Source organism: Brachypodium distachyon, chromosome 1, assembly GCF_000005505.3.
Source record: "Brachypodium distachyon strain Bd21 chromosome 1, Brachypodium_distachyon_v3.0, whole genome shotgun sequence".
Classification (NCBI taxonomy): domain Eukaryota; kingdom Viridiplantae; phylum Streptophyta; class Magnoliopsida; order Poales; family Poaceae; genus Brachypodium; species Brachypodium distachyon.
In genome coordinates this window covers 54,051,358-54,061,117 of record NC_016131.3, presented here as the reverse complement: position 1 = coordinate 54,061,117, position 9,760 = coordinate 54,051,358, and the positions used below count along the sequence as shown (strand labels likewise).

Here is a 9,760-nt window from a genome sequence, read left to right as displayed (position 1 = left end):
ACCCGGCAAAACCAATCGAAATTTTCCCCCCTTCTTCCGCCGCACGGCGCCTCTTATCCGCTCCCCCCCTCCTCCTTCCCTCCCAAGGCGCCGCCGCCAAATCCAAATTCCAACTCCAAATCTCCCCCCAAAATCCCCACGCGCTGCGCGTATAAATCCACCCGCCTTCCTTCCCTCCATTCCTCACCCCCAAATCCACCTCTTCCCGCTCCCGCTTCCCAAAAATCCCCCACCCGGCCGGAACAGATCAACCACGGAAGATGCCGGCGGCGCCGAATCTCGTCGACGCGGAGGAGCCTCTGCTGGCGGAGTCCTCGGACCGCTTCTCCATGTTCCCGATCCGGTACCCGCAGATCTGGGAGTTCTACAAGAAGGCGGTGGCGTCCTTCTGGACGGCCGAGGAGGTGGACCTCTCCTCGGACGCGCGCCACTGGGACGAGACGCTCTCCCCCGACGAGCGCCACTTCATCTCCCACGTGCTCGCCTTCTTCGCCGCCTCCGACGGCATCGTGCTCGAGAACCTCGCCTCCCGGTTCATGTCCGACGTGCAGGTGGCCGAGGCCCGCGCCTTCTACGGCTTCCAGATCGCCATCGAGAACATCCACTCGGAGATGTACTCCCTGCTGCTCGAGACCTACATCCGCGACGCCGCCGAGAAGGACCGCCTCTTCCGCGCCGTCGACACCGTCCCCGCCGTCCGCCGCAAGGCCGTCTGGTCCATGCGCTGGATCGAAGGCGGCGAGCGCTTCGCCGAGCGCCTCGTCGCCTTCGCCTGCGTCGAGGGCATCTTCTTCTCGGGCTCCTTCTGCGCCATCTTCTGGCTCAAGAAGCGTGGTCTCATGCCGGGGCTCACCTTCTCCAACGAGCTCATCTCGCGCGACGAGGGGCTGCACTGCGACTTCGCCTGCCTCCTCTACGAACTCCTCAACGGCAAGCTCGAGGAGTCCCGCGTCCGCGAGATCGTCGCCGACGCCGTTGACATCGAGAGGGAGTTCATCTGCGACGCTCTGCCATGTGCCCTCGTCGGCATGAACGCCGGACTCATGGGCCAGTACATCGAGTTCGTCGCCGACCGCCTGCTCACGGCTCTGGGGTGCAGCAAGATGTACAACGCCGTCAACCCGTTCGACTGGATGGAGCTCATCTCGCTGCAGGGCAAGACCAACTTCTTCGAGAAGCGCGTCGGCGACTACCAGAAGGCTTCCGTGATGTCGAACCTCAACGGCGGCGCCGCTACCAATCACGTCTTCAGCATCGACGAGGATTTCTGAAGACTTCCTTTCATCATCCAACTCCGTCCGTTGCCAACCTTAGTATACTAGTAATGCTTCACAAAATCACAATAATGTTTAAAGCTGTTATGAGCTGCTGGTTCTTGTTCGAGTGATGTACAATGTAATCTATGAACCAAGTTATTATTTCTGGATACTTTGACGAAATGGTTTATGCCAATATGTGCGCGCAGGGCGTTCGATGGAATGCCCAGGAGATACGTTCAATGGATTAGGTAGGGTTTTAGGGTGGAACCCCTATTTGGCATACATTGTGGAGGCTCTTAGGGTGGAACCGCGGGACCAATTCTCGGTGCCAAAGTTGTTGGCCTGGCTCACTGGCTCAGACTCTAGCAGTAGTATATACTCCATCCCGGCTGCAATTTTGAATTGAATAATGTTTCGGACTTATGGCACCGTAACTGATGGCACTGTGTTTCGAATTTGTAATGGAGTCAGTTGTGCGTAATCTCCAAATCATATTAAACTTGAGAATTTGTATTGGAGGTGTCAGACTTCGGAAGTTTAGAATATTGGGTTTCAGCCTTTTTAGCAAGAGAATATTGGGTTTCAGTATTGACTCCAAATCGGCCACAAAGGAGCACGGCAATAATAACTTCGTGACTTAAGATCGGTCACGATTCATAAGCTAGTCGCAACCCAAACAGCAGCACAGGCTTGATTGTTACCAGCCGATCCCCAGCAAGTGCACAAACATGAAGAGAAAAAAAAATGAACTTCAGTTCAATCATGTAGACGCCCCCACAAGAATGAAATCTATTTTTGAACCTAGATTGTACTTTATACTACTCTTTCCGATCCATAAAAAACTGCCGCCCATTTTGTACTAAGTTAGTACAAATTTTGTACTGAGTTAGCGACATTTTTTATGAATCGGAGTAAGTACTAGTTTTGCAGCTACCAAGTTAGGCAACAAAAACAAGATTTCAGGGATGAAGGTTGGGAGAGACTTCGGTTTCGCCCAGATACTAGAAATAAAAAGAGGAACAATGCCCGGGCAAAAAAGATTCATAATTAATGAATGCACAGAACAAAGTAAGTTGGAATTTCTATACTCAGATCGAGTCAAACTGATGGTAACCTTGTACAAGATGTCTTCAACAGCTAACTAGGCTTGACCCTATCCATATCCATGATCTACACCCTAGATTGCACAATATACAAGAAACGAATCAATATCTGATCGTCATAATTATCTATCCTCTAGATTTAACAGGAGCTGAATGAAATGGCTACGAACCTAATACTGATCACTAGTGGTCAAGATTATAAAAGGCCTATGAAGTAGAATGGAGGAACCACATTCTTTGCTATACAATTGTGGAGATCACCAGATATGTCTAGTGCTTCAGCACCAACGGCTTCCTCTTGAGCTTACACCTCGACCAATAGTTCCACCTGTTGCGAGTGCGCAACACATATTAGTTAAAAGGCATATCAATTTTGGAAATCCTGGGCCCTCCCATGACCGACGCAACACATATTAGTTATCTATGCGAAGTAGAAAATAACCAGAAAACTATACCAATCCGCACTACAAAACTGAAGTGACGGAAAATCCGCATTTGTTATTAATCATGTAAACGCACATGGTTTAAATTAACATTGCACATGCAATTCACGAGAGATTGGATAAAGAAGACTCACTTGGACATTCTGCCAGTCCCAGGAAGCACCTCGGTTATTGTTGTGTCTTGATGGACCGTGACCATGTCTACCTGCAACAAATTCAACTTTACTTAGTAATGTAAACTAAATGGTGGATATACTCTTTTAAAACTTTTAAACACATACTGCATAAAGCCCCCGTCCATAGATCCACCCACTGGTAACTGCACACAAATTATGTTCAGAGTACAGACACAGTAAATGTCAGTATGAGTAGCTCTATTGATTTGCACTAAAATGGCAAAAGGTGGAGTTCCTGCACAATCACAACTTGTACTAATTAACAGTACCTATTTCTTTTGCTTCATCAGTCCTTTTAAGTTCATTTGCAATATGCATGCAATAGTATATACCTGAAGAATAGCAGGTAAACAATTAGACAAAAAGAAACACAATGCTTGTATTGCACTTTCCGTCCCTCTCTAGTCTCTTACTCCGTATTATTTATTTCAGTTCTTTTTTCTGAGAAAACACGATAAGGAATGCATCTTGTTGTATTGATAGAAAAAAATGTTATTTGGTTTATTCATTCTATTTTTTTATTTTTTGCAATGAGTGCTGCATGCTGGTTGAAGGGTGGAAACATATAATAGTGCACCTTTTATATTCTCTGTGTAAGTTAAAACAAACTGGAGCATACCGTCTGGCTGACTGTCTGTAGTGACACCTGTGATGCCCATTACTCTGTTGCTGTGAAAGGCCTCCTGTAAAGAAGTAAACATAGATTTAGAAGCATTAGATAAGAGTGTTAGATTCCTTTTGATGTTAGAATATTGATGTAATACAAACCCTGCACTCCAGAAGATATGCCTCATAAGACTGCCCACCTGACACTGGATGCACAATTACTCTAAAATGTTCTGCAGGGGTTACAGGAGGAAGGATGATAGGATCTCTGGTGCTGTCAAGGATTAGATGAACCTGTTGTGCATTTAGGAAAATCGATATTAAATCTGAATGAAAACTGCACTATGAAAACATGCGGTGATATTATTTAGATCGAGAAATTACATCGCAGGTGCCAGAAGAATACACCGCCGTGTCGCATTCTGTTTTGCACGCATAAGCAAAGTTAAATAGCAGGAATATGTGGCTATAAATATAAAATTATTCTTTTCAAGACATCAAGGAAAAGAAGAAAATATTCCTTACCGAGAATGTGCCCCAAATGATACCTGACCAAGTACTCCACAATTCTGAAGAGCCAGCAAATTGCTGCAACAAAAGCACATGAAGAAAGTTTTGGACAACACCAATATAATACAGGAGCAGCAAGAGAATTACTTATTGTATTTCCGTTGGAAATCATGGCTCTAAGATCAGCGATCCCATCGATGATTAGAGTTTGCTGTGGATCACATAATTTTACAGTCAAATATATGAACCAAAAGAGTAAGCAAATGCCATAAAAAGTACGAAAATGCCATACAAAGTACCTAAGCTTTTGCCCTCTAGATGGTTTTATTTTTATTGTTTCTAGGGGATTATAGAAACACAGCGCATACTGAATGAGTCATCATTATTGACATCCACACCTGATGCTCAAATCACTCAAACACCCCTACTGGAACATAACTGCAACACCTGAATATCTATTACTATCTCCCAGAAAATTTACTACTAACTACCACCAATTCACCAAAACTAACCAACTACTCAAAGAGTAAAACATAGCAACAGCTTGAATTGCTAAAGAACAAGCATGCCCTTATGACATAGTTTCTGTGGAAGTTGAATAGAGAAGGACCAAACAAAAGAAATAACCAGCAAAGAATTACATGACCATTATGCTCCATGTAATTGTAGAAGCATAACCTGATTTTATATGATACTTCAACCACATATACCTGTCTCCCAGAAAATTTACTACTAACTACCACCAATTCACCAAAACTAACCAACTACTCAAAGAGTAAAACATAGCAACGGCTTGAATTGCTAAAGAACAAGCATGCCCTTATCGACATAGTTTCTGTGGAAGTTGAATAGAGAAGGACCAAACAAAAGAAATAACCAGCAAAGAATTACATGACTATTATGCTCGATCCATGTAATTGTAGAAGCATAACATGATTTTATATGATACTTCAACCACATATACCTGATTTCATATGTTACTCCCAACTTCCAAGAAAACACAACGTTTTGGCAAGAAACGATATTAATTAGCACCAATAAGCAATTAGGCATTACAAAACGATAATTCCTATCCTTAAAAATGTAAACCAAGAATCTATCGGGCCCATGATTCAAGAACCTCTCTCTGTAAAGACATGGATTTCCATCAGCAGCAAAAAGTAAAAATTCAAGAACCTAGTGGGGAGTCTATCATCACAAACTCATTTTCTCCCAAACAGATCGCCAAGAACTCGTAGTGTCTCTTGCAAAAGACATGAATGTACACCCCTACTACAGCAAGATTTCACAAAGCAGCAATAATAATAGCTCGGTTGATTTCGCAATCCAAGAAGCCTACCGTGGCCATGTCGAGGTACTCCTCGTACGACCCGATCTCCTCCTCGATGATGATACCTATTGCCATATCGGACCTCACACCGCTCCAAGCTCCAAGCTCCGCCCTTCCTAGAAGAAGAGCTCTTTTCTTGGAGGAGGCGACAACTTCTTTCTCCGTCCAGTTCTTGGGGTCCGTGTTCTTGGCGTCGGGGAACGGAGTGTGGCGGACGGGCCCCGTTGCCGCGGGGGTTTATGTAGGAGACAGGAGAGGCGGGACGCGCGTGCTTGAACTCGCAGCCGGTGGGCCGGCGGCCCGGCGGGGGGCGGGGGCCCGGCCCGATCCTTGGCGATTCCATGACCTTCTAGGTTTCTTTTGACAGAATGGAGATTATTGGATCCATGGGGCGGGGAGCGGCGATCGCTCGCTCGCTCGGAAGAGGAAGACGGGGATTTTCCCTTCGGTACGATTTTGCATTTTTGCCCCCCCACCCACCCTTTTTTTTCCGGATGAGTACAATTTGTCCATTGTCTCTTAAATTACGTTAAACTATCACGTGTGTCCGCGCGTTGCTACGGGTCAACAAAATCACAACCTATTTATTTTTATTTTTTGTGTAGACAACTTATGGCGCCGTCGAGGTTGGCATGCAGGTGTGGTGGCGTCGGTTGTAAGGCGGAGCAGGAGAAATCGTGAAAAAAACCGGAGGAAAAAAAAACGGACAGTAGCATATACAACGGTTGTAATTTTAGTGAAGTTAACCTACGGCGACGATCATACCATCACAACCAACTCCAATTTAATATATTGATATAGATTACGTGTTTAACCCCTAAACCGCTGTTGAGTTTCTTTACATAAACCCTCCGAAGTTCGCCTTATAAATTATTTAGTAGGGAGTTCACTTCAGTTTTAAAACACAGTGTGTCCAACTGGACAGATGAGGAAGGACTGTATGACGGTCGTTCGCCGCCGCAAATTCCGACAACCAAAGCTTGTGCCGTCGGATTTTTTTTGTTTTTTTCCTTTTGGCAATTGTTTGTTTCCTCGTCTCCTCCAGTGAAGTCCAATCTTCCTTTTTGGCGCAGCCGGTGGGCCGGCAGGCTGATGGGAGTCTGGCCCGGTCCATGACGATCCCATGAACTTTTAGGTTTCTTTGACAGAATGGTGAGGATGTGAGCCCCGGGGTGGGGAGTAGCACTCGCTTGCTCGGAAGAGGAAGGCAGAATAATTTGTGGATTTTCCCCTTCGGTACAGTACGATTTTGCCTCTCTTTTTTTTCAGATGAGTACGGTTTTGTCACTTGACTCATAAATTATGTGTTTAACCCTGAACCGCTCTTGAGTTTCTTTTACATTTTTCTTTGCGATCATTGAGTTTCTTTTACATAAACCCTCTAAAGTTCAATTTAGAAAATCTTCCGCAAGAGTTCCCTTCAGTTTTAAAACATAGCGTGTGTAGCCGCGCAAACGTACTGCCGCGTACAGAAGCCAAGCAAGTGGACAAAATAGCCCATGCGATGAAGATGAATCGTGTGCATACATGCAAGATGCAACACAAGACACAACAATTATGTCATCAACATTGTTTCTAAACTAAAAAAATTCAAATCATTATGTTGTCATATAGCAACTCTAATAATGGGGAGTGTCGGTGTTCGAAGGGTCGAAAACATTAGTCGATCATGTACAACGACTTTATTAGCAAGGATCGCCGTAAATTCAAGAAGTTGACACGCCAAAAAAACTCAAAGATTATCTAGCCAGCTGAATGAGGCCAGTTCTACTTTAGGAGAGTAACCGAGGAGTGCTCATGGCCGGCTGTTTCCTTTATGGTATTCCTAGATCTCTCAACCCTCGATTTCAGGCCGAACAAGCCTTACAAGATGTTGAGGCTAGAGGACTTGGCCATCAACCTCGGGCTAAATGAGTCTTTCGGACTGTCGAGGCTAGAACTCAAACGAGTTCTAGCCTCTCCCTCTCTAACTTTATTCCAAGGTGGAATCCATGAAAGAACACAAACCATGGATTGTTATAACATAGGCTCTGAGTTCGTGACACCTTTGTGCCGCTGCTCAAGTCGAAGGGTAAACACACCACCCTGACGATGCCACGTGACCTCTGTGATGTCCGTGTAGTCAAAAGGCTATGAGCAGTACCGAGCCTTCCATTGTGCATGCTATCCGTGGGTTAATGAGTGTTCTACTGATGGCTGGATTGAGTCCAGAGTTTTTGCGTCAGGCTGATTGTACTCCTATTTCTGGTACTCCCTACGTACAGCTTTAGGAGGCGTTTTAGTTTTGGACCAGGTACCAAGGCACTCTCAGCAAGCAAGTTTTGGACCAAAATACCCTTTCTCCGAACACTGTCTGCAGTTGTACCTTTTTTCTCCTTGCCCAATAAGATGAGCCCAACACCGCACACTAGCCAGGTCATAGAGTCCCTCGAGAGAAAAGGTTGGATTAAATATGCATGCATGCAGCTTGTGTGGGACCTAAGATGAGGGTACTCTAGTCACCTAGCAGCTGCAACAGGCTACACGCCTACAAAAATGGGACTGAGAATTTTGAATAGTACGCCTGAAATAACAGGACGGGGGGAGTAATCAATAAAGCTCACGCTTTCCCTAAAAAAAAGTACCGAGCCTCCCATGAAACTGCTATGTGCCTAAAGAGAAGAAAAGACATCACTTGTAGAGACCACGCATCATTCGTCCAAAGGAACCGGGTTCTCCGCATCGCTCCTCCGAGGGGCGGCTCGGGTGGCTCAAACCCTAGCGCCGCCAACCCCTCTCCCCCGCGTCCTCCCCTCCCCTCGTCACCGCCGGAGGATGCCGGTGGGCAAAGCCCCTGGGCGAACGGCGGCGGCGGGGCATTCTCCTCCCACGCGGCTTTCTCCTCGCGCCTCGTCTTCAAGTGCGTCGGCGTCGGCTCTAGCGGCAGATGCGTCGGATCCAGGGTGGGCGCGGCCAGATCCGGTGTTTGGCTGGGCCGCGGCGGCAGTTGCGGCCGCCTGCATGGTGGGGGTCGGGCCCTTCGGCGGGGCGCCGCTGGTCTGGAGGCTCGTCGGGGCTGTGGCCCTTCAGGTGTGTGGCAGGGCTCTTGCGGAGCTGCTGTGGTGGTGTGTGGCCTCGCCGGTGCGGGGCCGCGGGGGCGTGCGTTCCAGCGGGCGCGGCGGCGCATGGGGGCCGCCGGCGGGTGGCCGTGCGCTGCGGCGAGGAGGCCGCCGCCAGCGTGCTGCTGCGTGGAGGCCGCTGTCGGCGGTGTTGCGGGCCCGTTCAGGGCCTGGCGGGCCACGGGCATGCTGCCTTTCTGCTGAGCCCAGATCCGGGGTTGGGGTGGCCAAATCCGGTGCGTGGGGCGGTTGCGGCGCCCTGGCCGGTGCCCGTGGTGGTTTTGGTGCGTGGCGTTCGGCGAACTTCGGCGGCGCTCGCAATGCTACTGTGGCCCCGGTTAGGACCTCTGTCCGCGGTGGGTGTGGTGGCTGCGGGTGAAATCTCTGCATCGACGTTGTTGGTGCCGGCGACGGCAGCGTCCGTCGACATCATTTTCCTTCTTGACTCCGAGGACGCCACATCCCACCCAGCGCAAGCGAGATGCCTCTGAGCAAAAGCTCTGACTCGGGGTCCGGGTCGGGTAACGGCGACGTCCTCGGACACCGTATCCTCCTTGGAGGCGTTGCCTTTGAAGTCCTCGTTTGGCGGTGGAGTTTGCTCGCTGCGGTGGGCTTGGTATGAGTCCTGCCCAGGGAGGGTGACTTTGTGCTACACGGGCTTACCGATGCGCGAACCGCTACCGTTGGGGCAACCTCTTCTGTCTTCGGTTGTCGCAGAAGTCCCGCTCGGCCTACCTTCTTCTGGCGCAAGGAGTCGTTCCCTGTTCGGGGTCGTTGGAGTGGAGGAGGTCTTCGTCTTGGCGGTGGCTGTTTGTTTATTCGGTTCTCGTGTATGCTCTTTGTCAGGGTTTTTCACACGGCTTTCCTTGAATAAGCCTTGCATTCGCATCGGTTTTCGGGACCGATTTTCCTCATAAACGGGGCCAATTCTATTCTTCTAATCAAATCACGGGGATCGACCGTTGCGTCCTAAAAAAAGAACCTGGTTGTAATTAACGGTGCAAACTTTGGTTTCCATGCATCTCTACTAGCTAAAATAATACAAGTAGGAATTCTAACTTTCTAAGCTGACACACTCTTTTTCAAAAAAAAGGGGACCACGTTTTTTTGTCGAACTTTGACCAAGAATTAGAACAATAGGATGTATATTATATGTTATAAATTTTATATAGTTGGAATGATTTTAGAAATACGAATTCGAAAAGCATGCGTGCGTGCCATTCTTTGTAGCACAT

The 9,760-nt window shown here is 47.8% G+C and overlaps 2 protein-coding genes across 2 annotated transcripts; one reads left to right on the top strand and one right to left on the bottom strand.

The window, feature by feature from the left end:
- Positions 1-1,452, top strand: LOC100832889 (ribonucleoside-diphosphate reductase small chain). The gene has a single exon (XM_003557429.3). It carries the CDS (start codon positions 261-263, stop codon positions 1,269-1,271), a length of 1,011 nt encoding a protein of 336 aa, XP_003557477.1. The 5' UTR covers positions 1-260; the 3' UTR covers positions 1,272-1,452.
- Positions 1,453-2,288: 836 nt separating this feature from the next.
- LOC104581696 lies at positions 2,289-5,650 on the bottom strand. Its single transcript, XM_010229983.2, has 10 exons — positions 5,437-5,650; positions 4,245-4,308; positions 4,113-4,175; positions 3,972-4,009; positions 3,750-3,881; positions 3,601-3,664; positions 3,251-3,313; positions 3,087-3,124; positions 2,940-3,010; positions 2,289-2,690 (listed from the first exon to the last, which is right to left on the bottom strand). Exons 1-10 carry the CDS (start codon positions 5,500-5,502, stop codon positions 2,633-2,635), a joined length of 657 nt encoding a protein of 218 aa, XP_010228285.1. The 5' UTR covers positions 5,503-5,650; the 3' UTR covers positions 2,289-2,632.
- Between the last annotated feature and the right edge of the window lie 4,110 nt (positions 5,651-9,760).

What these genes read in the sequence shown, in the direction of transcription:
- LOC100832889 (XM_003557429.3), top strand. Translation starts at nt 261, where the DNA reads ATGCCGGCGGCGCCGAATCTCGTCGACGCGGAGGAGCCTCTGCTGGCG.
- LOC104581696 (XM_010229983.2), bottom strand. Translation starts at nt 5,502, where the DNA reads ATGGCAATAGGTATCATCATCGAGGAGGAGATCGGGTCGTACGAGGAG. An exon ending in TGATGAAGCAAAAGAAATAG is followed by an intron (nt 3,125 to 3,250) that starts GTACTGTTAATT and finishes ATTTGTGTGCAG; the next exon opens with TTACCAGTGGGTGGATCTAT. An exon ending in ATGGACGGGGGCTTTATGCA is followed by an intron (nt 3,011 to 3,086) that starts GTATGTGTTTAA and finishes AATTTGTTGCAG; the next exon opens with GTAGACATGGTCACGGTCCA.